At 44.8% G+C, this 26,087-nt stretch overlaps 1 protein-coding gene across 4 annotated transcripts; it reads left to right on the forward strand.

Annotated features, from left to right (window-relative positions):
* The first annotated feature begins 1,071 nt into the window (after nucleotides 1-1,071).
* On the forward strand, nucleotides 1,072-13,877 carry hm13 (histocompatibility (minor) 13). Of its 4 annotated transcripts, XM_024412304.2 has the most exons (14): nucleotides 1,072-1,456; nucleotides 2,427-2,462; nucleotides 3,269-3,367; nucleotides 3,659-3,741; nucleotides 3,853-3,941; nucleotides 4,058-4,143; nucleotides 4,637-4,762; nucleotides 5,072-5,129; nucleotides 5,582-5,665; nucleotides 6,295-6,331; nucleotides 6,430-6,532; nucleotides 6,652-6,737; nucleotides 11,719-11,887; nucleotides 12,503-13,877. In XM_024412304.2, exons 1-13 carry the CDS (start codon nucleotides 1,229-1,231, stop codon nucleotides 11,858-11,860), a joined length of 1,257 nt encoding a protein of 418 aa, XP_024268072.2. In that variant the 5' UTR covers nucleotides 1,072-1,228; the 3' UTR covers nucleotides 11,861-11,887; nucleotides 12,503-13,877. The 4 variants fall into 4 exon arrangements, with proteins under 4 accessions (XP_024268072.2, XP_024268073.2, XP_024268074.2 ...); XM_024412305.2 differs by lacking the exon at nucleotides 2,427-2,462 and having other exon boundaries at nucleotides 1,073-1,456; XM_024412306.2 differs by lacking the exon at nucleotides 11,719-11,887 and having other exon boundaries at nucleotides 1,075-1,456.
* Nucleotides 13,878-26,087: the final 12,210 nt, after the last annotated feature.

Consider the following 26,087-nt stretch of genomic DNA (forward strand, 5'->3'; position numbering starts at 1 on the left):
ACATCATTGGAAAGGCTAGGTGTCATACAGGGGCAAGGACTCAGAATATGTAGTGGGGCATTTCGGACGTCCCCAGTGTCTGCACTACAGGTGGAGATGGGGGATATGTCATTGCAGATTAGGAGACAGCAGCTGGCAATTAATTGTTGGATCAACCTACAGGGACATGGGGTTTCTCATCCTGCAAAAGGGATTTTACAGGTATGCTGGGAACATGAGCGAAGACAGAACACAAGCTTTGGGTGGGTGGGTAATATCCAGGCGAAGGAAATGGGATTGTATAAAAGGGAGTTTAGTCCAACAGTAGTTATTCCTGTGAATCCATCATGGCTACTGCCAACTCCAGTAGTTGATCTAGAAGTGTTGGAGAGACCAAAGAAAGATAGGGAGGGTGTTGATCCATCTGATTTGTTTAAGAGGTGTCTGGATAATGTGTATCAGGATTTTGTGGCCATTTACACAGATGGTTCAAAATATCCAAGGACAGGATGTGCTGGGTCAGTATTTGTAGTTCAGGAATGTGGGGTGGAAGTCAGAAAACGTATTACAGATCATCTGGCTGTATATACGGCGGAGCTGATGGCCATACTGTTGGGCCTTGCAGTGGGTGGAGGAAGTCAAGCCAGCCAGAGTGGTTAATTGCTCTGATTCATGTGCAGTGTTGATGAGTCTCCAGTCATTTAGATCAACTAGCAGACAAGATCCGCTTGATGAGGTGCTACAAACCCATGGAAATATTAGACAGATGGGTATACAGATAAGATTTACTTGGGTCCCAGCCCATGTGGGGGTGGAGGGGAACGAGGCAGTTGATGTACTGGCTAAACAAGCACACAGTGTCAGAGGGAGAGAGAGGCTGAGATTTAGTATGAGGGAGAAGTGGATACAGGAAATTAGTTTAAAGAGTATATTGAGTAGAATGTCATTAGATATAGTCTCAAAAATATATATATTTTTTAAGAACAACGGTGCTGGCCGGTAGGATTTAGTTTCTCTCTGTCTCTGGCCCACACTCCACTACAGTAAGCGGCGGTAATGCACCATAACGTTGGATGCCAACCGCCGATAAACCCCACCGAAGAACAAGAACAAGGAAGAGGTGTTTCAATTGGCAAAGAGATAGGGAACGTGGCCTTAGCAAAAGAGAACGTTCTTAAATGAGAAACGACCAGTCTTCATAGATCGAAAACAGTATACACGTCTCCTTTGGGTTGGACAACTTGCAAACATGGCAGATGTTGATCAAGGATCGGTCTTACCCAGCGAAACTTCACCTCTCATTCTGGATGGCCTGAATTCTACCGATTCAAATGGTACCGACGCTGTCAACGCGACTGTGGCCAAGTTTGTGGCGACACCGGAGGGAACGGCACTGGCATATGGCAGCCTTGTTTTTATGGCTCTGTTGCCCATCTTCTTCGGTGCACTGCGGTCAGTCAACTGTGGCAAAAGCAAGGTAACGTTAACATTATAGCAATGTACAAGTAGCTAGCTAACTAACAGTAGCTAGGTAGTTTACGCAGCTAACAGTGGGAAGCGCTAAACTGTTGGATCCTGTTGTTGGGCCATAAACAAAGGATGCAACGATCCTCATTCAGCTGTCAAGTGTCTCGCACACAAGTCTCATGCAGCACTAGCCAGATGTCACTCACATTACACAGTCAGTCTTTCTGTTCCATATCCAGACAAGTCTGATGTAGCTAGCCAGTTAGCTAGGCATGGCTAGCTAGCTAACATCAGGAATGAATGACTGGCAGGCCTTGACTGGGGCTGCCATGAACCATATGTTAACCCGATTTGCCTGAGTGTTTGCTTGCTTAATTTACTGGTTAGATTGTTTTTGTTGAGTGGTCAATGTTATTTTTAATCATGCCATCTAGCTAGCTGGCATGATGTTGTTCATTCATTTCAGCCAGGTTGTCACTGCCAAGTCTTTAGTAGGTGATGGAGAGACGTGTGCAAGGGTTTAGGCGATTTTTATTTGTTTTGACATGAGTGGATACGTTTAGGTAAACCCATTTCCATTGCTTCTCAGTTAATTTCTAGCCACGCCCTAGCCTATTCTTTTCTCCGAAGCACTTCTGACACTTGCTCAATGTATAGTAGGAATATGCTAATCATTTTCACAACTACACGTGTCAAACAGCCATCACTATTGGTCTTTTAGTCAGTGGTGGAGGGAAAGGGATGATGATGATGCATGACTTGGTTGTCTGTTGACATGACTGTTAACAGGCTTTTTGAGTGGTGTGAAATTAAGTAACTTTTCTGGTGGTTGTGAACTAACTGGTACCCTGCTGCAGTCCTTCCTGTGTGGTTGGTTGCTGCCTCAGCTCGACTCTTCCCTGGTGCTTACTATAGATGACCTACTATATGTTTACTGCATACCCAGCTTATCACTTTCTGAACACTTATTTCATCCTTAGGTTGCTGGAGAAAATGGTTGCGATTATGAGTACAGAGTGAGTATTAGAACTGATACTCAGAACACGCACTGTCAGTCGACAGTATTTTTATTTAAACATATTTTTCCTCTCATACTGACACCTCATTGTTCGTGGCAATCTTCAAGATGCTTCATGACAGTGTGTCGCTGTGTGTATTGTCTCCCATTTGTGTGTAAAATCATTTTGGTTATTAGGCACCAAGTGTCAAGGTTTGGGCCTCAGCATAGTCCTGCTTTGTGCCCAATCAATGAGGATGTGGGTCCTGTCGTGTACAGGCCAAGTCCCCTTGACCAGAATCACACTGAACAGGTTGGGTGAACTTTGAAAGGGTTCAAGGACGGTGCTATAGAAGAAACTGACACTGAAGGTGATATGTTAAAGGCCTCTATCTAGTATCAACTGGAGATGTGGTCTTTAGAATGAATCGCTCGTTCGTTGCAGTCCTGTCTTGTTACTTGCTACTCATCGCACCACAATGACCCATTTTAATTATATTCCCTGTGCAGATTAGCTAATTTCATTCAGATAGGTTTATGTCTAGTGGGACACAAACATGTGACCTAACTACTTATTTTGTGAAGAACTAGAATTAGTCTGTGATGAGATGAGGCACTAAAGGTTATGACTGTGATTTAGTAAGAGACAGGTTGATATTGATATGGTCTAGTGCTTGTACTTCTAGTGCTTTCTCTCTGAAGAGGAACTTTGGCCATGTGCTTTGAGAATGTTTATGCTTTTGTGTGTTTTTGAAGGTACTTAGGAAGTGTGTGTGTGTTGTATGCATTCTTGTCCACTCAACCCTTGTTTCTGTCTCTTCCCAGAACTCCTCAGACATGCCAGAGACCATCACAGGCAGAGATGCTGCACGGTTCCCCATAATCGCCAGCTGCACCCTCTTCGGCCTCTACCTCTTCTTCAAAGTGAGCATCATCACTCGCAACACTTCCTATGCTTTGTCCTGAATCGTTTCGTGCATTATTACATTTGAATAAGCTACTGCTTTCCCCTCCAACCTCCCACATATCGCTGTACCTCTGCTTTACCTTATCTGTGTTACTCATTGCTTGCACCCCATGATCACATCATGCATGCTGTCCTTATTGATTCACTTTTTTCAGCTCCCTGATCAAGAGCGAGAGAGGCTAGTGGTGTTATACTGTGGAGAAGGGTGGAATTCGTAATACTAAATGAATTTGCCTCGTTTCAATCAGATTTTCTCACAAGAGTACATCAACTTGCTGCTGTCAATGTATTTCTTTGTCCTGGGGATTTTGGCACTGTCTCATACAATGAGGTGAGAGGCTTGATTTATTTCATATCACTTTATTAATTAAGATCTCCTTTCACGTTAGATGACTTATATTATATAGCCTGTCTCAACATAATTTCTGCCTCTCTCGATTAGTCCCTTCATGAACAGGATCTTCCCTGCGAACATTCCCATCAAGCAGTACCAGCTGCTTTTCACTCAGGGCTCAGGAGAGACCAAAGAAGGTAAGGATGAAATGGAATGAAAGAGCTAGGAACAGTAATATGGTAAATACCCTGTAAAAGCATGTATGTTTTATGAATAGCTGGATGTTTGTCAATGATGACGCTCCCTCCCACAGAAATTGTCAACTATGAGTTTGACACCAAGGACATGATCTGCCTGGTCATCAGCACTGTGGTTGGGGTCTGGTACATCCTCAAGAAGGTCAGTTGTAGTTAAACTACAGAGTGTTAAAATAGTGTCATTTAAAAAAAAAAAAAATTTGGCATGGCGATTTAGTTTGGGGTGTAGAGGATGACTTTGTTACACTGGGTTTTCACCAACAATGAATTTGTCGTGAGAAGTTCCGGCCCCATTAGTTTTAACCGAGGGCACGCAGGGAAATGTGCGGGGGATTGTGGGAAGATGAGCGGCGAGAACCCTGCAACAGGAGCGCTAGAAAAAGTTGAGCTCTACTTTATGCAAATTTGAAGCGTTGGAGCGACGTGTTTGGTCAAAACCCAATGTTACAGTTTGTCCTCGATAAAACGTTGAAGACACCAAATGGTCAGGCATACTAACAGAGCTGTAATTGGCTGCAGAAAATTTCTGCAGTGTTTCTTTCAATGCTCTCTATGGTTGGGTTCATCTCTGTCTGTCTTCTGTTTGGGTGTTGTGGATGTTTTTGTTTGATAAAGTGTTCTTTGGTTCTTCCCAGCACTGGATTGCCAACAACCTCTTTGGCCTGGCGTTCGCCCTGAATGGGGTGGAGCTTCTGCACCTAAACAATGTCAGTACTGGCTGCATCCTGCTGGGGGGGCTGTTTGTCTATGATGTCTTCTGGGTAAGTCTGCCAAATAATCCCAATACTGCACTACTAGGCTACACATCAGAGGGGTATACTACACAGTGGGATCAATGAGCCAGGTAACTTGGATAAATAACCAAAAATAAGAAAGCTAAATGTAGTTTGTTTTTGGTTGTGAGTCAATTAGACCGTGCACATTTCAAGCTTAATTTGAAAAATATATATATTTAGGCAAGTTAGCTGGCTAACTCATTGATCCTGCTTTGAACTATACCCCTTAGGCCCTGCCAAAATGTTAAGCTTGGAGAATTGACTCACTTGAATAAACAACCGTTATCCCTGTAGGTGTTTGGCACCAATGTCATGGTAACCGTGGCCAAGTCGTTCGAGGCACCCATTAAGTGTGAGTCAAGGGACCTTTTTTATTGTGAAATATCAATGCAATCTATATTTATAGACAGTATTTCATGTGTAACCTTACATTTACATAGCACCCATTAAAGAATTGTGTTAGTCTCAGACAGTTAAGTACAGTGGAGCAAAAAAGTATTTAGTCAGCCACCAATTGTGCAAGTTCTCCCACTTAAAAAGATGAGAGGCCTGTAATGTTCATCATAGGTACACTTCAACTATGACAGACAAAATGAGAAAAAAAAATCCAGAAAATTACATTGTAGGATTTTTTTCATGAATTTATTTGCAAATTATGCTGGAAAAGCAGCATCTATCACCCCAGTCACTGTGGAGCAACTACTGTCATCGTGTGTGTGTGCTCTGCTTTTGGTCTCTGTAATTAGATCACATGTGACATATGGTGACATAGTTATTTCTTCCTCTTTCTCCCTCTTCTCTCAGTGGTGTTTCCCCAGGACCTGTTCGAGAAGGGTCTAGGTGCCAATCAATTTGCCATGCTGGGTCTTGGAGATATTGTCATTCCAGGCAAGTCAACCTTCCCCTCACTCAGCAGTAGCTTCTAATTTTATGTAGATATTGGCTTGTGACATCCACTTGAGGGCAATACTCCGGCATTACATCCACCTCCACTCTAACACTACGCACTGAAGCTTATTTTTCCTCAAAAGGCGTCCGCATGCTTCCCATCCGAAACAGTTGTGCATATATTATGACATTTTGTGACGTTATCGTCTTCGGTAAGGTTTTTTTTTGGTTGTTGCACCGAAATTTCTAAATTAATGACACCTCAAGAAATCTCTTAGATTAGACAAACTACCTCGACTAACCTGTACTCCCGCATATTGACTTGGTACCGGCCCTGTATAAATTTTCTTAAGTCTTTTTCTTGAACTGCATTGTTGGTTAAGGGCTTGTAAGTAAGCATTTCACGGTAAGGTCTACACATTTGAATAGAATTTGATTTGAATTCAGATTATTTTGAGGAAGTGTATACTGGCTATAACATTTCAAAATAGACAAACAGTACTATTGCTGCTTTTTTTTTTCAAGTTAAGGTCTTTTAAGGGAGTATGCGAGCACACTCAGTGTTCGCCTAGCTGAACTGAAGCATACTGGCCCCTCTGTTAATGTGAATATTGCATTTATTTTTCCAGGTATCTTCATTGCTTTACTCCTCCGCTTTGATGTCAGGTGAGCACTAACTCTTCTCCTTCCAGATCCTCGCTCTCCCTGCCCAGTCTCGTTGTTTCCAGCTGTTTAATGTTCTCTTTGTACCCTGCCCCCTCCAGTCTGAAGAAGAACACCAGGACCTACTTCTACACCAGCTTCCTGGCCTACATCTTTGGCCTGGGTATGACCATCTGGGTCATGCACACCTTTAAACATGCCCAGGTGAGCGAGGCACAGACTCCCAGTTCACACTCGTGACATGCAGTTGAAAGCGTTACCTTTATGTCGAGACTTGGCTGCTACTGACCGGGTGACTTGTCTCACTCTCTCTTCCTTCCCAGCCTGCCTTGCTGTACCTGGTCCCAGCCTGTATTGGATTCCCGGTGGTCGTAGCTCTGTTGAAAGGAGAACTGACCGAGATGTTCAGGTAATAATATAATACCTTCCCTGTTTTCCATCATGGCATTTCTTAATCAGTTCTGAGCTCATCATCAGGGGTATTGAACATTTCTCCTGTTCCACCATGCAGCACCAGATAGTAGGCTTGGGTGGTATACCATATACCTACAGTGCATTCGGAAAGTATTCAGACCACTTAACACTTCCACATTTTGTTACTTTACAGCCTTATTCTAGAATTGATTTCATTGATTTCATTCCTCAACAAATCTACACACAATACCCCATAATGCAAAAAAGTAATAAAATAAAAATAAGTATCCAGACCCTTTACTCGGTACTTTGTTGAAGCACCTTTGGCAGCAATTACAGACTAAAGTCTTCTTGGGTATAACACTACAAGCTTGGTATTTGGGGAGTTTCTTGCATTCGTCTCTGCAGATCCTCTCAAGCTCTGTCTGGTTGGATGGGGAGCATTGCTGCACAGATATTTTCTGGTCTCTCCAGTTGTTTGACCAGGTTCAAATCCGGGCTCTGGCTGGGCCACTCAAGGACATTCAGAGACTTGTCCCAAAGCTACGCCTGTGTTGTCTTGGCTGTGTGCTTTTAGGTCATTGTCCTGTTGGAAGGTGAACCTTTGCCCCAGTCAGGTCCTGAGAGCTCTGGAGCAGGTTTCAAGGATGGCGTGCTGCAGAGATGGTTGTCTTTCTGTAAGGTTCTCCCATCTAAACAGAGGAAATCTGGAGCTCTGTCAAAGTGACTACCTCCCTGACCAAGACCCTTCTCCCTCGGTTGCTCAGTTTGGCCGGGCGGCCAGCTCTAGGAAGAGTTTTAAAAAAGGCCACGGTGTTCTTCGGGACCACCAATGCTGCAGAAATGTTTTGGTACCCTTCCCCAGATCTGTGCCTTAACACAATTCTGTCTCTGAGCTCTACAGACAATTCCTTCGATCTCATGGCTTTGTTTTTACTCTGCAATGAACGCAAGAGAAGTGACACAATTTCACCTGGTTAATATTGCCTGCTAACCTGGATTTCTTTTAGCTAAATATGCAGGTTTAAAAATATACTTCTGTGTATTGATTTTAAGAAAGTCATTGATGTTCATGGTTAGGTACACATTGGAGCAACGATACGCACCGCATCGATTATATGCAACGCAGGACACGCTAGATAAACTAGTATTATCATCAACAACGTGTGAACGTATGATTGATTGTTTTTGATAAGTTTAATGCTAGCTAGCTAGCAACTTACCTTGGCTTATTGCATTCGCGTAACAGGCAGTCTCCTCGTGGAGTGCAAACCAGAAACCGTGGATTGATGGCAGCATTCGCGTGAAACTGAAAGTGCGAACCACTGCTTTTAATCAGGGCAAGGTGACCGGAAACATGACCGAATACAAACAGTGTAGCTATTCCCTCCGCAAGGCAATCAAACAAGCTAAGCGTCAGTATAGAGACAAAGTAGAATATCAATTCAACGGCTCAGACACAAGAGGTATGTGGCAGGGTCTATAGTCACTCACAGATTACAAAAAGAAAACCAGCCCCGTCACGGACCCGGATGTCTTGCTCCCAGGCAGACTAAATAACTTTTTTGCCCGCTTTGAGGACAATACAGTGCCACTAACACGGCCCGCAACCATAACATGCGGACTCTCCTTCACTGCAGCCGATGTGAGGAAAACATTTAAACGTGTTAACCCTCGCAAGGCTGCAGGCCCAGACGGCATCCCCAGCCGCGCCCTCAGAGCATGCGCAGACCAGCTGGCTGGTGTGTTTACGGACATATTCAATCAATCCCTATCCCAGTCTGTTGTTCCCACATGCTTCAAGAGGGCACCATTGTTCCTGTTCCCAAGAAAGCTAAGGTAACTGAGCTAAACGACTACCGCCCCGTAGCACTCACTTCCGTCATCATGAAGTGCTTTGAGAGACTAGTCAAGGACCATATCACCTCCACCCTACCTGACACCATAGACCCACTCCAATTTGCTTACCGCCCAAATAGGTCCACAGACGATGCAATCTCAACCACACTGCACACTGCCCTAACCCATCTGGACAAGAGGAATACCTATGTGAGAATGCTGTTCATCGACTACAGCTCGGCATTTAACACCATAGTGCCCTCCAAGTTCGTCATCAAGCTCGAGACCCTGTGTCTCGACCCCGCCCTGTGCAACTGGGTACTGGACTTCCTGACGGGCCGCCCCCAGGTGGTGAGGGTAGGCAACAACATCTCCACCCCGCTGATCCTCAACACTGGGGCCCCACAAGGGTGCGTTCTGAGCCCTCTCCTGTACTCCCTGTTCACCCACGACTGCGTGGCCACGCACGCCTCCAACTCAATCATCAAGTTTGCGGACGACACAACAGTGGTAGGCTTGATTACTAACAACGACGAGACGGCCTACATGGAGGAGGTGAGGGCCCTCGGAGTATGGTGTCAGGAAAATAACCTCACACTCAACGTCAACAAAACTAAGGAGATGATTGTGGACTTCAGGAAACAGCAGAGGGAACACCCCCCTATCCACATCGATGGAACAGTAGTGGAGAGGGTAGTAAGTTTTTTTAAGTTCCTCGGCGTACACATCACAGACAAACTGAATTGGTCCACCCACACAGACAGCATCGTGACGAAGGCACAGCAGCGCCTCTTCAACCTCAGGAGGCTGAAGAAATTCGGCTTGTCACCAAAAGCACTCACAAACTTCTACAGATGCACAATCGAGAGCATCCTGTCGGGCTGTATCACCGCCTGGTACGGCAACTGCTCCGCCCTCAACCGTAAGGCTCTCCAGAGGGTAATGAGGTCTGCACAACGCATCACCGGGGGCAAACTACCTGCCCTCCAGGACACCTACACCACCCGATGTCACAGGAAGGCCATAAAGATCATCAAGGACAACAACCACCCGAGCCACTGCCTGTTCACCCCGCTATCATCCAGAAGGCGAGGTCAGTACAGGTGCATCAAAGCTGGGACCGAGAGACTGAAAAACAGCTTCTATCTCAAGGCCATCAGACTGTTAACCAGCCACCACTAACATTGAGTGGCTGCTGCCAACACATTGACTCAATTCCAGCCACTTTAATAATGGGAATTGATGGGAAATGATGTAAAATATATCACTAGCCACTTTAAACAATGCTACCTAATATAATGTTTACATACCCTACATTATTCATCTCATATGTATACGTATATACTGTACTCTATCATCTACTGCATCTTTATGTAATACATGTATCACTAGCCACTTTAACTATGCCACTTTGTTACATACTCATCTCACATGTATATACTGTACTCAATACCATCTACTGTATCTTGCCTATGCCGCTCTGTACCATCACTCATTCATATATCTTTATGTACATATTCTTTATCCCCTTACACTTGTGTCTATAAGGTAGTAGTTTTGGAGTTGTTAGCTAGATTACTTGTTGGTTATTATTGCATTGTCGGAACTAGAAGCACAAGCATTTCGCTACACTCGCATTAACATCTGCTAACCATGTGTATGTGACAAATAAAATTTGATTTGATTTGAATCAGGTGGTTAGAGCGTTTGAGTAGTTAACTGTAAGGTTGCAAGATTGAATCCCCCGAGCTGACAAGGTGTAAATCTGTTGTTCTGCCCCTGAACGAGGCAGGTAACCCACCGTTCCTAGGCCGTCATTGAAAATAAGAATGTGTTCTTAACTGACTTGCCTAGTTAAATAAAGATTAAATAAAGGTGATTGTTATGAAAAATTATGGCCGATTTCAAGTTAACAGCCATTCCGATTAATCGGTCGACCTCTAATGTGGATAGAGAGCCAGTACTGTTCTTCCTTGAGACAAACATTTGTTAAAATGCTTGTAAATGTCGTAACTTACCAAAATTACATTCTGTAGCCCCTACCTATATATGTATAACTTTATGATCAGGATTCCTTGTCTTTGCATTTAATTTTTGTTTGGGCTTGTTAGCACATTTAGCTAGCAACCTCCATGGAAGTTCGATATTACGTGGCCCAATTTATTTGTCTTTTTTTGGGGCGCCCCCTTGTTTACTATACTGTAAATCCTAGGGTGAGAGGACTGTATGATAATCTGGATACCGCTCAACCCTACCAATTATTGCTATTGGTGTCTTTAAAAAAAATATATATATATATATATTTTTTTTTTAAGTAGTTGGTTGCCTTTCTCTTAATCTTGACATTTGTGCCTCCAAAATTATTCAGCATGGAAACTTCATTTTATTTTTATTTAAAACAAAAGTATATCTTCACTCATATAAACCTTTGCCACCTATTGCTCTCCCCTCCTCCAGACTTAACCATTATTGACATGAGTACAATGATTTCTATATCATTCTTCCACCTAGTGCTGCTTGGAGTATTATATGTGAATGGCTCTATCATGCACCTACTCATCCATGCATACACTACTGGATCAGGCCTTGGTCTCCCTAGACTGTAATCCCAGCACGGTGACTTGGGCTGTGGAGGCTCTGACTGCTACTAGCCATAATGACAGCAGAGGTTAGACACCCAGCTGGGGCAAGCACCTGCACAGCGGCTGGCCTGGGTAGGGGAGGGAGAGGAAACATTCCCCAAACCTCTCCTGACAGAAATGTCACCTCCGCCTCGCTTGTTATTCGCCATGGTAAAAACAAAGCCATGACCTTGGGGTGGCACAAAGTATGTGGAGAGAGGGTAAGAGACCTGGGTGTCAGCTGGCTGTGCCAAGGCTTGGTGCTAACTGCTAACCTTCCTCCTGGTCATTGTACTTTGACTGGTTCCCATCTGTCACACTGCTGGCATTTCTGACTAGACACTCATTCTTTGTTCACTTCTGTGTTCAGTCTTGCAAAGCACTTCATCTCTTCATTTTCAGCACCTTTGTAGAGCTGTGAATTCACTTTGGCATACTAGTCTTTTCTCTCTACTGTGTTTCTCTGCTGTACAACTCACTGGCCATCCTACTCCTCTTCCTCTTCTTCCTGCTCAGCTATGAGTCCTCAGAGGAGGTGTTGCCACACACACCCCGGCTCACACACTACCCCACCGTGTCAGGCTCTCCCGCCAGCCTGGCTAACTCAATGCAGAGCTCCTCCTCGCCACGCCGGCGACGCAACAACCCACCTATGTAGTGACCAGATCACCTCTCACCCGGGCAGGTACGCCCCATGTCTCCCCCACCCTGCCCTGACATCACCCTGCCCTGACATGACTCTGTCATCAACCCTGGCTTGCCTGGCGTTCAGTGTCCTTCCCTCTGTTTCTCTCTCCTACTCTGACCATCAACACCAGTGCTCTGTGGACGGGCCTCTGGCACTGGCAGATGCAATCTCTCTCTCTCCTTTGAACGAAATGTCAATATCAGGCTTTTCCTGAGAAGTGACCTGGGTCCAGGGAATGGTTCAACTCAGTTTAGTGAACCTGGGCCTATCTGGCCCAAACCCAACCTTTTTTTTTCTTTTTCTGAAGCATTGCTCATAAATTACTTTGGCTGAGTATGATTCAGATGCCCCACTAGTCATGTCCAGTCATTCTCCAGGCCTGCAACTCACCCACATCTTTTTGTTGTGTTTGTTGGAGTCCCAGGCCTGCTTTGGATTCATCACTCCCATTGGTGTATTTATTTGGTATCAACATAAAACACGTTCATGTTTATTTTCAGTAATCATACAGTTGTGTGCAGTGCATTGTGAAATCTCCCAAGTTGTTAGTCATCATTTGTCTCCTTTTAATTGAAAACATTTTCTTTCTATTCTTTTCTACCACTCTGACAGGTACGAGGAAGTCTCTCCGGAAGATGCTGCAGCGAAGGAAGAGACCTCAGAGGCTGAGAAAAAAGATAAATGACGACAAAGTTTCCACAAGCTCGTCCATCACTGGCTGCCACCACATTTCACATCAGCCCACCTCTCTACATGTTTCCCATGTGCCGTGCTGTACTTGGAAATGGCTGATTTATTAAGTAACTGTTTTGACATTGGGATATTTTGAAGTTCAAAAGTGGTTTGTTACACACATTGTACAACAGCCTATCCGGTGTCTGTTTCTTCTATATATATTTTTTGTTTTATTTGAAAGGCCAGAATTTTAAAATGGAATAAGTGTTGTTGTTTAGGGGAGGGGAGGGGAGGGGGGGGTTCTGCGATATCACAGGAAGCTGAATTTTTATTTTATTTTGTCAAACATTTTTCTCTCCCAGCCTGATTTATTTGCAATGATTGTCTAGTTTGATCTCTGTACCAAGTCCGTTCTTGGTTTATGCCTTTGTCATAGAGAATGTGAAGTATAATAGGATGGTGTTAGGGACGCGGGAGATGAGTTTACCATTGTGTCATACACGCTTTACATGGACGTTAACCTTTTGACATGGAACTCGACCATTGCTATCTATATGAATGGCACCTGGCTTCTCTGGTCTGGAAGTCTTTGGCTTCAGCAAAGACATCTAACTATGTACTACTGTACTAGTCTCAATGTATAATTGTGCCAATTTAGTCATGTGTGTAATTACATGGTACCTGACATGTTAGTCAGTATAGTGGTAATAATAGCTCAGAGTTCAGATCATAGCATTAAGAAGTAACTGAACTTGGGAAATCGATCACGTTTTGATATTTTTATGCACATTTGCTATGACACTACTATTTACGTGAGTCATACTCTGTCATATCAAATCAGAGAAGTCTGTTATATGGAAACTATATTTGGTATTGTAGTTAGAGGTCCCATGCAGTGACTGAAATGTACCTGCAGGTGGAGACAGTGTCAAAAGAACCATGTGTCCTCAGAGAGGAGACCAAAGGACCAAATAATTCTTCCTCTTGCTTTAGGTTGTAACTGCTTTGCTTTAATAATGTATTTTCTTTCAGATCTTTTGCAGTTTGGCACCGTGTGTTTCAGGTTCAGAAAGACAAGGGAGAAGCTTTTTCATTTCAGGGCTTTAAGATTGAGCCGTTTTGGTAAAGATCATGTCCACATCCTGCCTGGTGAAGTTCAGTAACCCTATCATTTTAAGAAATGTACTTTTTCTCTTCTTTTTTTTTCTCCTATTGTACTTGTGCAAGTCAAAGTTTATGAGCCTGTGTTCAGGAGCCGATATCTATTTTGTTTGCAATAAATGTGGGCGTCTATCACCGTAGAGAACCATAACCAATGTGTGGGTCTTTTTCTTCACCCTAGTTGTACTGATGTTCACACACCCACACCTGGCTTACTGTGGCTAATTAACTGGTGATTATAAATACTATTGATAATCAATACTATAATCAGAACCCAATATGTAAGCTGTCAGTGAAACAAACCAGTTTACTGCATTCTCATCTGCAGGAGAGGCAGAGTGTAGTACACATCTGATGGAAAAAGTAAGAGGAAGGAGACTAGGATGAATCGTCATACAGGTTCCGGTGTTTCTCATGGAAGTCCAGCACCTGAAGCTCTGCCTGTGTCTGAGTCTCTGTTCCGTCCACAGTATACAGCTGCTGAGTGACCGGTGAAGGGCGACTGGCTGATTAGCAGGGGAACAAGCCTCTCAACTGTCGTTCTGAGCCGAGAGGAACTACCTGCAGTCTGTCCGCCCAACCTGTTAGTCTGAGAAGGACTGGAACAGACCATCAACATAAGAATGACGTTAAACAAACCACATTTGATCAAGGTGACAGTCTAGATTTCAGACATTGTGCTCCACGGAACTTGAACGTAACCTATACATATATTTGTTTTTTGTTAGCACAGGACAGTGCTGCTTGGGTGGTAAAACTGCTGCAGAACCTGTTCAAACTCCTCCTCTCATGGCCATCCATAGTTCAGGTGAAAGCAGACAGACCGGCAGACTGATCAAGAGATATGCAGATAGACAAACAAGCTGACAGGTATCTGGCGACGTGGATAGTGAGGAGGTGTAAAGGAATGACCAGGATGTCCCTCCTACAGCAGTGTTAGAGGATAAGTGGTCTCAAGGGATCGTGTGATTGAGTGTAGATTGCAAAGATGCCACAAGGGGGTGTAGTAGTTCACTTCAACTGAACAGTGATCTCAACGAGCATTGTTGGTGAACACTGAGGAGAGTGGTTTTGGAGAGATAGTTGGGGAACACTGAGGAGAGAGGTTTGGGAGAGATAGTTGGGGAACACTGAGGAGAGAGGTTTGGGAGAGATAGTTGGGGAACACTGAGGAGAGAGGTTTGGGAGAGATAGTTGGGGAACACTGAGGAGAGAGGTTTGGGAGAGATAGTTGGGGAACACTGAGGAGAGAGGTTTGGGAGAGATAGTTGGGGAACACTGAGGAGAGAGGTTTGGGAGAGATAGAAAACAGGGGAGTAAGTAGAGGAGGAAATGTCTCAGCAAGACCCTGGATTCATCCCTCTGTTTCAATGTGTTACACCCCTATCCTGGAGACCCTTTACAGTCTGTACTGTTAACAGACAGCGACATTAGGAATGTCGACGTTAGGAATAACCTTGTGGGTAAGATAACAGTAAAGATAGCAGAAAACAAATATGAAGTTGTTGTATATGTGGTGACACTGCTGCTAGTTCTGCCTATGCTAAGGCTGGTGATGTCATTGATTGGGGGGATGCTCTGCTGAAAGTGTATTTCTTCGCTCATACAGGAGTAATAAAGGCCTAGTGTACTAATTTGGTGATAAAAAACATTTTTTAGATAAATATTTTTTAGATTTAACAGGGGGTGCTGCACCACCCCCCCCCCCACCGACCATGGCTATGCATACGACGAATACTACTTTAAACTTGGTGACAGACTGGCTATTTGAGTGGAGACAGTCTGGCAGCCAGGTGATACTGACAGAGAGAGAGATGAAGAGTCTGAGGAAAAGACCTATTGTCTCCTCTCTCACACGTCCAGCCGTTTGCTACTAAAACATGACAACTATATCTGACATTCATCACCTCGGTGTCTGTGAGGGGGAAGTTCTTTAGGAATCACAATGACCTCTGTGGACAGACAAGACAACTGGAATTAGCATATTACCTGTAGATAGGAAATGTGGATGTATTATCATTATCATCATAATAAACACTTTATAACACAGCCTCTTTCTCCCACCTCAGGCAGGATACTGGATACTGAAGACATACAGTAGACTCTCATTGATAGAAGATTAGTTCAAATGTTTTATCACACTTGCCCATGAAAAGAAAATGCTTTTGGCCCTTCGACCAGGTTGACTTCTTTTAGACCATGTTATATAGCCAGTTAGATTAGTCTTCCTTCAGTTAATATCTGACTGGTCTGGGGGGAGACTTCCTCTGGTGTTCATGGGTCTCTGCCCTGCTGTGTTTGCTTAGTCCCGGGATGCAACTCAGTTCCCAGCATTCACTTTGCACCAGTTCACAGTGTCATGACAACAGGCAAACCATGCCCTTTGGGCCGGTGGCGCTACGGTGAGACTGAAGCCACTACAGAGAGGTAAAGAAGAGCCAACAGGCCTGAACGTTGGGGCCAGGGGACAAGAGAACAAAAACTTACAAATACACATACACACTTAGCTAGAGAGACATGTAACACTTGCTAGCTGTGGTCTTGTGGTAGGTCCTTAGCAACAATCAGTGGTGGAAAAAGTATCCAATTGTGATACTTGAGTCAAATTAAAGATACCTTAATAGAACATTTCTCAAGTACAAGTGAAAGTCATCTAGTATATAATGCTACTTGAGCAAAAGTCTAAAATTATTTTCTTTTAAATATACTTAATTAAGTATCAAAAGTAAAAGTAAAAGTATAAATCGTTTTAAATTCCTTATATTAAGCAATCCAGACAGCACCATTTTTGGACAGCCAGGGGCACACTCCAACACTCAGACATAATTTACAAGTGAGGCATGTGTTTAGTGAGTCCACCAGATCAGAGGCAGTAGGGATGACCAGGGATGTTCTCTTGATAAGTGTGTGAGTTGGACCATTTTCCTGTCCTGCTAAGCATTCAAAATGTAATAAATACTTTTGAGTGTCAGGGAAAATTATTTTCATTAGGAATGTAGTGAAGTAAAAGTAATCAAAAATATAAATAGTAAAGTACAGATACCCCAAAAAACTACTTAAGTAGTACTTTAAAGTATTTTTTCTTAATTACTTTAGACCACTGGCAACAATGCACTATACCTGGTGTGCGTGTGTGCGTGCGTGTGGGGGACAGTTGAATGGGAGAATAATGCAGGCAGGATAGAGGACTGGATGTTAATGGGGGGGTTTCAAAGCTGGAACATCTGCAGATCTCTTTCTCTTTCTTCCTTTTTCCTTTCTTCTTGTCTTGCTGTATCTTCTCCTCTTAGGAGCTCTGTAGTGGAGCTGTTTCCAGGCAGTCTTTACTGCCCCGTCCCCCCGTCCCCATCCCCTATGCAGGTGTGCTTCTGGGGGGGCCCACTGGGAGGGAGAGGGACCATACCCTCTGGCCGTGTCATGCCCCCTGAAACAAGCCCATGTATTAGCCCCAGCCCGTTGTCAGGGTGTTGCCTAGTGACTTGGTCTCTCCCTCTCTTGACAACCTCATTTTTAGCTGTTCTGATCCCGCCCCCCACCGGCTCCGCCCCACCCTCTACCCCTCTGCTGCTAGCTGACCACTGAGACTGGAGCCACATAAGGCAGGTCTACCGCCCCCTCAAGTGTTAAAGCTTTAGTCAATATGTTTGCAGCACTGGGTTGTTCTTTTTTCTCAACATTTGACTTTACAGTTACTGGCTATGTTCAACATTCATCCTTTGCAGTTGTCCCGTAAGATAATCATTTGTGTTTTTAATCTCTAATTTATAGCCCCACATCTGGTACGTTCAGTAAGAAAAAAGAACAAACTCATACAATGCTTTTGAACAGTCTGTGCTCAGTTTTTACAGCTGTGGACTGGAGTGAGCCTGGTATGATAGAGGAGAAAAACAGAATGTCAAATTCACCTCACTGTGATGACTTATGTATCAGAGCAGCCTGGCAATGCATAGCCACATCATCTTTAAGACCCCTGTCTCCAAAACCACTGTATTAACTTGATCAAAACCAGCTGCTACTGAAACGTGTGTGTGTGGCAGACTGAAGCCTTGTTTATACCTGGTGCTAGCATGCGTCATTTGTCCTGATCTTATCTGCGTTCTGATTGCACTAGGTGGCCTAGTGTTTAGAGTGTTGGACGAGTAACCAAAAGGTTGCAAGATCGACTCCCCCAGTAAAACTCTGTCGTTCTGCCCCTGAACAAGGCAGCTAACCCACTGTTTCTAGGCCGTCTTTGAAAATAAGAATTTGTTCTTAACTGGTTTGCCTAGTTACATAAAGGTCCTAATAAAAATAGCCATTGCAGTAGTAAAATGTCTCTTATCCGTCCACTGTGTCAGCATTGTGACCAGGTATCCTGGTGCCTCCCTGTATGCAGGGGTATTCAACTCTTACCCTACGAGGTCCGTAGCCTGATGGTTTTCGGTTCTTCCGGATAATTAATTACACAGACCTGGTGACCCAGGTCTACACCAGTCCCTGATTAGAGAGGAACAATGGAACTGGCTTTGAGGTCCAGAGTTGAGTTTGAGAACTCCAGACAGCACCCCTTCACGTTGGTCACACGACAGTGACAGACACAGGGGCCATGCGTCAGCTGACATCCTCCCAGACCTGGCCTAATGCTGTCTCCTGCCTTAGAGCAAATCAGACCAGACTCAGGCCTGGACACTAATCTCATGTCTGTGTGATGAGTTGGTTCAGTTGGTTGTAATGGTTCACAGAGTGTTCTGCCATGCAGCCTGAAGAGGTCCAACCAGACCAGGCTGGGTTACATCATGGCTTCCTGTGGAATCTCCTCCAGCCAGGAGAGAGAGAGAGAGGACACGAGTTACCCTGTTAATCAGTCAACTGGGGAGAGGGAGAGGGAGGGGGAGACGCATGGTGAAGAAAGGGAGAGGAGAATAGATAGTGGAGGGGGTATTGGGAAAGAGGAAGGGAGAGAGGGGTGAACGGAGAACCAACCATGTGAAATACTTAATTCCGAAGTTCCAACATGTCTCTTTTTCTCACGGAATCGTCAAAGAAATCTCCACAGAAACGGGAGCAGGGGCACAACAACTCCTTCTCCCCTGCATCCCCCACCGTCAAGCACACCCCGTCCACTCTCTCTCTCTTTCACCCTCTTACAGGAAATCCTATGATGTAATTGGTGCACATTCACCTCTTTATGTCTTGTGACCCAATTCTGTTTACCAAAATTTGTCCTCTTAGTCAAGGGGATTAGCCAAAGAGAGCCTTTGAGAGTCCGGAGGCTTCCGTTTCATTTGACCATAGCCAAAACAGAAACTAAGGATGGGAAACAGAGAGAGAGAGAGAGAGAGAGAGAGAGAGACGTTATAAGTACGAAGAGGGGAGTAAAGTGAAAGAAGAGAAGCATAATTGAGAATGCAGAGAGGAAGCTGAATGGATAGATGTCCCACATTGTACATGGATCATAATCCATCTTTATTCCGAGCCCTCATCATAGTGTGTTCCTCTAGTGATCATTCTGACTCCTTCTCTTTATCAGTCTTGGCTCTCAGTAACACTGAACATCAGTAATGAAGAGCACTCTAATCTTTCCAACTGCCTCTACACGACCCCTAATGTCAGGGCCTCGGTCCACTCAACATCTGATTTTATGCATGTCAATAGTGAATGTGTTTCTCCTTGTTTTCTTTTCTGTTCTACATTGTATCTCATGCCTGTGGGTCTGCACTCGCGAGGAGGGTAGAGGGGCTGGGGAAAGATACCAATTGTGTAATTGTTTTATCAAGGTAGTGATTTGAACTGATAATCTGAGGGATTAAGACCACATTGGTCTACTCATTCCAATAATTCCCTGAGAACCACTCTGGGCACAGATATGTGATTTAGTTAGGAATCAGGCTTAGAGAGAAAGAAAAGACAGGCTGGAAAAAATGATGGGAGGGGTAGAAAGAGTGGGAAGGGCAGTGTTACCACCTGAGAAGTAGGAAAACAGTAAAGTGGTCATATACTATGGTCACAGCAGGCCACCACATTTAAGGGGCTGAAATATTAGACCGGTCATCAATTACTGGACATTTTCACGGTGCAAAGAGTAGGCTTGCCTGTCTGCATCAGTCACTGAGAATATATCCAAGGAGTTAAACCGACAGCCCTCTCTCCACATGGGTGTCCACATTGGGCTGGATTTTCCATTATTTCATTGAAAAGCTGTTGTTATTCAACAGTAAACCCCGTAAACGACCTAGAGAGATTAAACCATAAAATAATGTTTAAAATAGTGGGCTACATTTTCCGTACCAACGGTGACACAGCAGGACACAGCATGACATTGAGTGTGATGGATTGAATGGTCCTAAATTATATTATTGCAACTTTAAGTGAACAATTTACTACCTTTGTCAAGAGGTTTGGACCTCTTGGCGTAACACTTAATATTCTATCAGTACTGACAGACCCTGTCTACCTGGTTTAGCAACAAGCTTTCAGGCAACTTATTTCTTTGTCGTTATACCTGTCTTTGTCCTCCTCCCTCTCATATCTCTCACTGAGACATACAGTGCCTTTACAAGGTATTCATACCTCTTGACCTTTTTCCACATTTTGTTGTGTTTACCATGGTGGAACATTTTGATTTTGTGTCACTGATCTACACACAATTTCCCATAATGTCAAAGTGAAATGATGTTTTTAGATGTTCTTTTTTTTACAAGTTAATAAAAAATGAACATCCGAAATGTTAAAAAGTACCCAACCCCTTTGTTATGACAAGCCCAAATAACTTCAGGAGAAGAAATGTGCTTAACAAGTCAGATAATAAGTGGCATGGACTAACTCTGTGTCCCATAATGGTGTTTAACATGACTTTTGAATGACTACCCCATCTCTGTACCCCACACATCGAAGTATCTGTACGGCCTCTCAGTCGAGCACTGAATTCCAAGCAAAGATACAACAACAAAGACCAGGGAGGTTTTCCAATGCCTCTCAAAGAAGGGCACCTATTGGTAGATGGGTCAAAATAAATAAAACAGACATATAAACAGACACAGAATATCCTCTTGAGCCTGGTGAAGTTATTCATTACACTTTGTATCAATACACCCAGTCACTACAAAGATACACACTTTCGAACTCAGTTGCCGGAGAGGAAGGAAACCGATTAGTGATTTCACCATGAGGCCAATATTACTTCAAAACAGTTACAGAGTTTAATGGCTGTAATAGGAGAACACTGAGAATGGATAAACAAGATTGTAGTTACTCGCAAAATTGTCCTCTGTAGGGGTTATTAGGACAAACATCTGAAAAAATGTACATTACAGTCGATGGGTACAGTAGGTTAAAAACATAGTTGCAGCATTCGGGTGTCCAGGACATTTCTTTTTTATAAAATAATGTGCAAATATTGTACAATCCAGGTGTGCAAAGCTGGATACTTACCCAGAACGACTCACAGCTGTAATCGCTGCCAATGTGATTTTAACATGTATTGACTCAGGTGGTTATATATTAGTGTTTTATTTTCCATTAAGAAAAATATACATTCTAATTTTTCTTCCACTTTGACATTACAGAGTATTTTGTGCAGATCTTTGACAAAAAGATTAAATCCATTTTTATGCCACTTTATTACACCACAAAATGTGGAAAAGGTGAAGGGGTGTATCACTCTGTCTCCATCCCTTTTTTTGTTCCCATATTTGTCCATGTCTTTGTATCTCTCCTGTCTCTTCACACGTCACCACTAGGAGTACAGGGACCTTGTGCTCTCTCTCTCTCTCTCTCTCTCTCTCTCGCTCTCCCTTCTCTCACCTCTCTCTCTCTCTCTCTCTCTCTCTCTCGCTGTCTCTCTCTCTCGCTGTCTCTCTCTCTCGCTGTCTCTCTCGCTGTCTCTCTCGCTGTCTCTCTCTCTCGCTGTCTCTCTCTCTCTCTCGCTGTCTCTCTCGCTGTCTCTCTCTCTCGCTGTCTCTCTCTCTCGCTGTCTCTCTTTCACACACATGGGAAAGATTATCAAAGCATTTATTTTCATTTCCACTGTTTCCCTTCTCGCTCTCTTTCACGGAAAATCAATCAGAAACTGATGCTTGCTGCTCCTCATCCTGCACCAAACCCTCACCCTTGGACCTCTCCTCCTCTCGACCTCTGCTCTCCCCACCCTGACTATCAGCCCAGAGAGAGAGAGAGAGAGAGAGAGAGAGAGAGAGAGAGAGAGAGAGAGAGAGAGAGAGAGAGAGAGAGAGAAAGAAAGAAAGAAAGAGACAGAAAGATAGAAAGAGAGAGAGCACAAGGTCCCCACACTCCCAGTGGGCTAAACGGTGGGGGAAACCTAAGTGCAAATTACAGTCAGTTTAGCGTTTCTTAAACATTTACTCTATGACTTAGGAGAGCCTTCCCAGTGAAATAAGAGGGAGGAGAGACAGAGGGCAGCCAGCAACAGCCAGAGGCGACCCAACAAGACAACACAGAGCAGCTCCACAGGCTGTGTGTTTGGCCTGCCGGCCCAGTCGTACGACTCTGCTGCTGTACATTTTAAGGCTGCTACTGCAGTAGTTAGGCTTCTACTAGAGTGTGCTACTGTACTCTTGTGTTATTTGTCAGGACCAATTAGGCCTGTAGTGCCCAGAGAACCAGGCCCTGCTTTCATACCGGAGGGAGAAGCCAGGTCTGACAGGGTGTTAAGCCTGCCCCCCAGCTGCCCCTTCCTCCATCCGCCTCCAGCCGAGAGGCATCGGTGTGGCTCGTTCAGGAAAATCACAGTTGACAGGCCCTGGAACTCCCTACAATGGGAAAATGAGGCAATCAGTGGAGCGGTGCAGGGAGCCCTAACAGAGTTCAGGGTCCAGGCAGACAACAGTGGGTGAAGTGGGTGAATGCAGGGGACAGAAATAAAAAGTAAAAGATCAATTGATCAATCTTGTTTCATGGACTTGCCAACGTAAAACCATACTGTGAATCTCTCATGATCTGTAATGGGTCACTCGGGGCGCAAAGTTTGATATCAAAAGCAGATCTCTTTAATCATCTACTTTACTCTCAAAGTGGAGTTGGAGTATACTGTAGCTATGGCTTAAACTGACAAACTACAGCTATATAACAAATTGTGTGTGTGTGTGTGTGTGTGTGTGTGTGTGTGTGTGTGTGTGTGTGTGTGTGTGTGTGTGTGTGTGTGTGTGTGTGTGTGTGTGTGTGTGTGTGTGTTTTCTCCAGGGTTTGGCCCTTCTAGTACTAGGAGCGAGGCTTCATACAGAGCTATTCTTCAGATATTATTTTCCTGTCTAATGTGGACACTAAAACCAGCCTTCGTTGGAAAAAGAATTGCCCTGAACGTACAACATGTGTTTTCTATGACTTATAGTCATTTTCCCAGTTAGCTTGTCCTTCGTTGAGGAGGGAGAAGAGGGGCGGGTCAAAGAGGGCCACTTTAATTTCAATTAAACACAACCAGCTATGCAAACACTGGACACCAGTGCCCGGGCCGAGCCGGAGAGCTTGGGCCTGCCATAGAGCCAGTAAGTCTAGACTCCAGATGTGCGCTGCTGGCCCCTTGCACTCCTCTGGAAATATCGCCAGCACATGTCATCGAATCACTGCTAAATTACAAGGGAAAGGATCCCGCAGGATAGGGAGCGCAGCGGCCACAAAAATCCTGGGCCCAGGCCCCCAACACACTGCCTGTCGACAGTCGGACGCTGGCTACTCCGCAGAGAAGAGAGCAGGGAGAGCTGATGACAGTGGGAGGGAGGGAGGGAGGGAGGGAGGGAGGGAGGGAGGGAGGGAGGGAGGGAGGGAGGGAGGGAGGGAGGGAGGGAGGGAGGGAGGGAGGGAGGGAGGGAGGGAGGGAGGGAGGGAGGGAGGGAGGGAGGGAGGGACACATTGTGTCTTTGTGTGACTGAGTGTAAGATGAAGGAAGGGAGATGGAAAGACATAGGTTCTATTATGAGTGGTGTTTAAACCTTTAAACACTAATAACTCCACCCTGACTCACACACACTCCGTAGTGAGGTGTAAAACAGCGGTGGGTTTATGTGGCTTCACGGCAGCTGGTAGCTTATGCACTTGTGTGACGGAGACAGGGGATCATGGGAAGGTGGTCTCTTGGAGAGAGTGCTCTCCAATATTAAGCGACACACCACAGCACTATAGCACTTCTAGCAGTGACACCATTCTAACCTGGGCCTTTGGTCTAGGTCATAACACCAGGGTCCATAGCTGGCGTCTCTTTGCACCTGAGACAAAATTCATTGTTGGTTCTAACATCTTTTGTCTCTTCAGTATTCTGAGAGGGTTTTGTCAGTCTGTCCGTCCATCTGTCTGTTTGTTTGCTGAGACATTGCTTTGTCTTGGAAACATCTGCCTCTGAGAGAGGCCTGATGGGAGATCATGGACGCCCCACGCGTCCTGCTCAGAAAGCTGCTGAGTCAACTCTAGCACTCCCTCCTCTCCTCGAAGCATTCCCAGTCCTGAGTCTCTGCCTTTCGGATGATTTTTATTGCGTCTCTCCCACTCTCTTACAAACACACATGGACAAGTGCACCCATACATGTGCGCGAGCACACACACCACCACACACTTTGAGGATAATGAGTTCCCTCGCTTATCTGCCTTTCTCATGTAGGAGTGTGTGAGAGATGAAATTCCTCAATAAGGGCTTTAGATGCAGGTAGGAGTTGGAAAGAGGTATCTCAACTTGAGGTCATCTTGCCAGTCCATTTAGTCTTTATTCACTATCTATCTCTACACTCGAGCTGAGATACCTCTGTCAGGAACATTGTTTACGATTTGCTGGTATTACTGAGGGCTTCTTTTGCTTCTTTTGTCCAACAGAGACACGGATGACCCCTTGTTTTGCGGTGTGTGTGTGTGTGTAGATCCCAGAGGGGGAATGTGCACACAGGTGAGTAGTCTTGTTGTCTGTTCTGCTGGCTCTGAGTGATAAACATCCACATCCACCCGTTTGCAGCATTGTCTCATCCCCTACTGAAATCACTGTCAATATTTGAGATGGGAGGTGGTATGTAACATCCTGTCCATGTGATCAGCATCTGTTTGATGGATATCTAAACACTTAACCTTTGTTTTTGTTTGTCAAAGTGCCTGGGCGTGAGTGGGAGAGGTTGTTTACGTTGTGTGTCTGCTGTTGTTCCCGTCCGCGTTTATCTTGTAACTGAGCTGATGTCCGTATTGTATTACATGACGCGTGGACGCTCACCTATCAGCAGAGACGTGGAGAAGTCTACGTGTTAGAAGTCTTAAAACCTTCCAGCGTTTCGAAATCCCAAGGCGTTTATTAACAGCACGAGGGTCTTCTGTCGCGTTCCCCCACGCTCTCCTGTCTCTGCAGATCTCAGCCCCTACACCTGGGGGTGTTACAACTGTTTACGGCTGTATACCGCTGTTAGGAGACAGAGGAGCTCATGCACAGAGACATCATTATCTTACTCTAAAGAGAGAGAAATGCACCCATTATTACACAGTAATATCTGTTCTGGAAACGTTGAGCAGATGTGGTATCTTGGTGTTTACTGGGAGTATATGTAACGTATGTTTAAGTTTCATAATTACAGACATTTTTTTTGTTGTCATATGAGAAACATTTGTCCGATACAGTTTGATTAGGCTGCGCTCTGAGAAGGGAATTTGCAGATATTTCCAGTGTGTCCTACAGTTCATTAAAAGCATGTGTGTAGGGCTTTGCTTATTGAGAGATGGTCTAAACCATACAGCCGTTGTTCTAAACATGAGCCTTCTCAGAGTGAGTGAGAGTGAATTAATTCCACTTTTCTGAAACATGATATTGCCCAGTAGTTAGTCTTGCTGTGAAGCTAGTTACCAGTAATCTAGCGGGGACAAAGTACTAGTTGTTGTTGTTAACAGTCTCCCCTTAGGTGTCCCCCTCCCTCCCTCCCTCAGCTCTCTCTCTCTCTCTCTCTCTCTCTTTCTCTCTCTCTCTGTCCCTCTCTCTCTCTCTCTCTCTTTCTCTCTTTCTCTCTTTCTCTCTCTCTCTCTCTATCTCTCTCTCTCACACACACACACACACACACACACACACACACACACACACACACACACACACACACACACACACACACACACACACACACACACACACACACACACACACACACACACACACACACACACACACACACACACACACACACACACACACACACACACACTCACTTCCCGCTTGGCACTCCGGATGGCTGCACATCAGAGGGGGAGAGGAGACAGGGGAGCAGGGAGCAGGCCCCCCACACCTGGGCATGTTTGCGTAGGAAGTGAGGGCGGGAGGGCGGGCAGGGCTTCATGCAGCCTGACGACTGGCTCCACAAAGTCTGGCCAGCTGTGCTCAGAGCCGGGAGCCTAGCCTGTGTGTGTATGTGGGGCC

The sequence above is a fragment of the Oncorhynchus tshawytscha genome, linkage group LG16 (genome assembly GCF_018296145.1).
Source record: "Oncorhynchus tshawytscha isolate Ot180627B linkage group LG16, Otsh_v2.0, whole genome shotgun sequence".
Taxonomy (NCBI): Eukaryota; Metazoa; Chordata; class Actinopteri; order Salmoniformes; family Salmonidae; genus Oncorhynchus; species Oncorhynchus tshawytscha.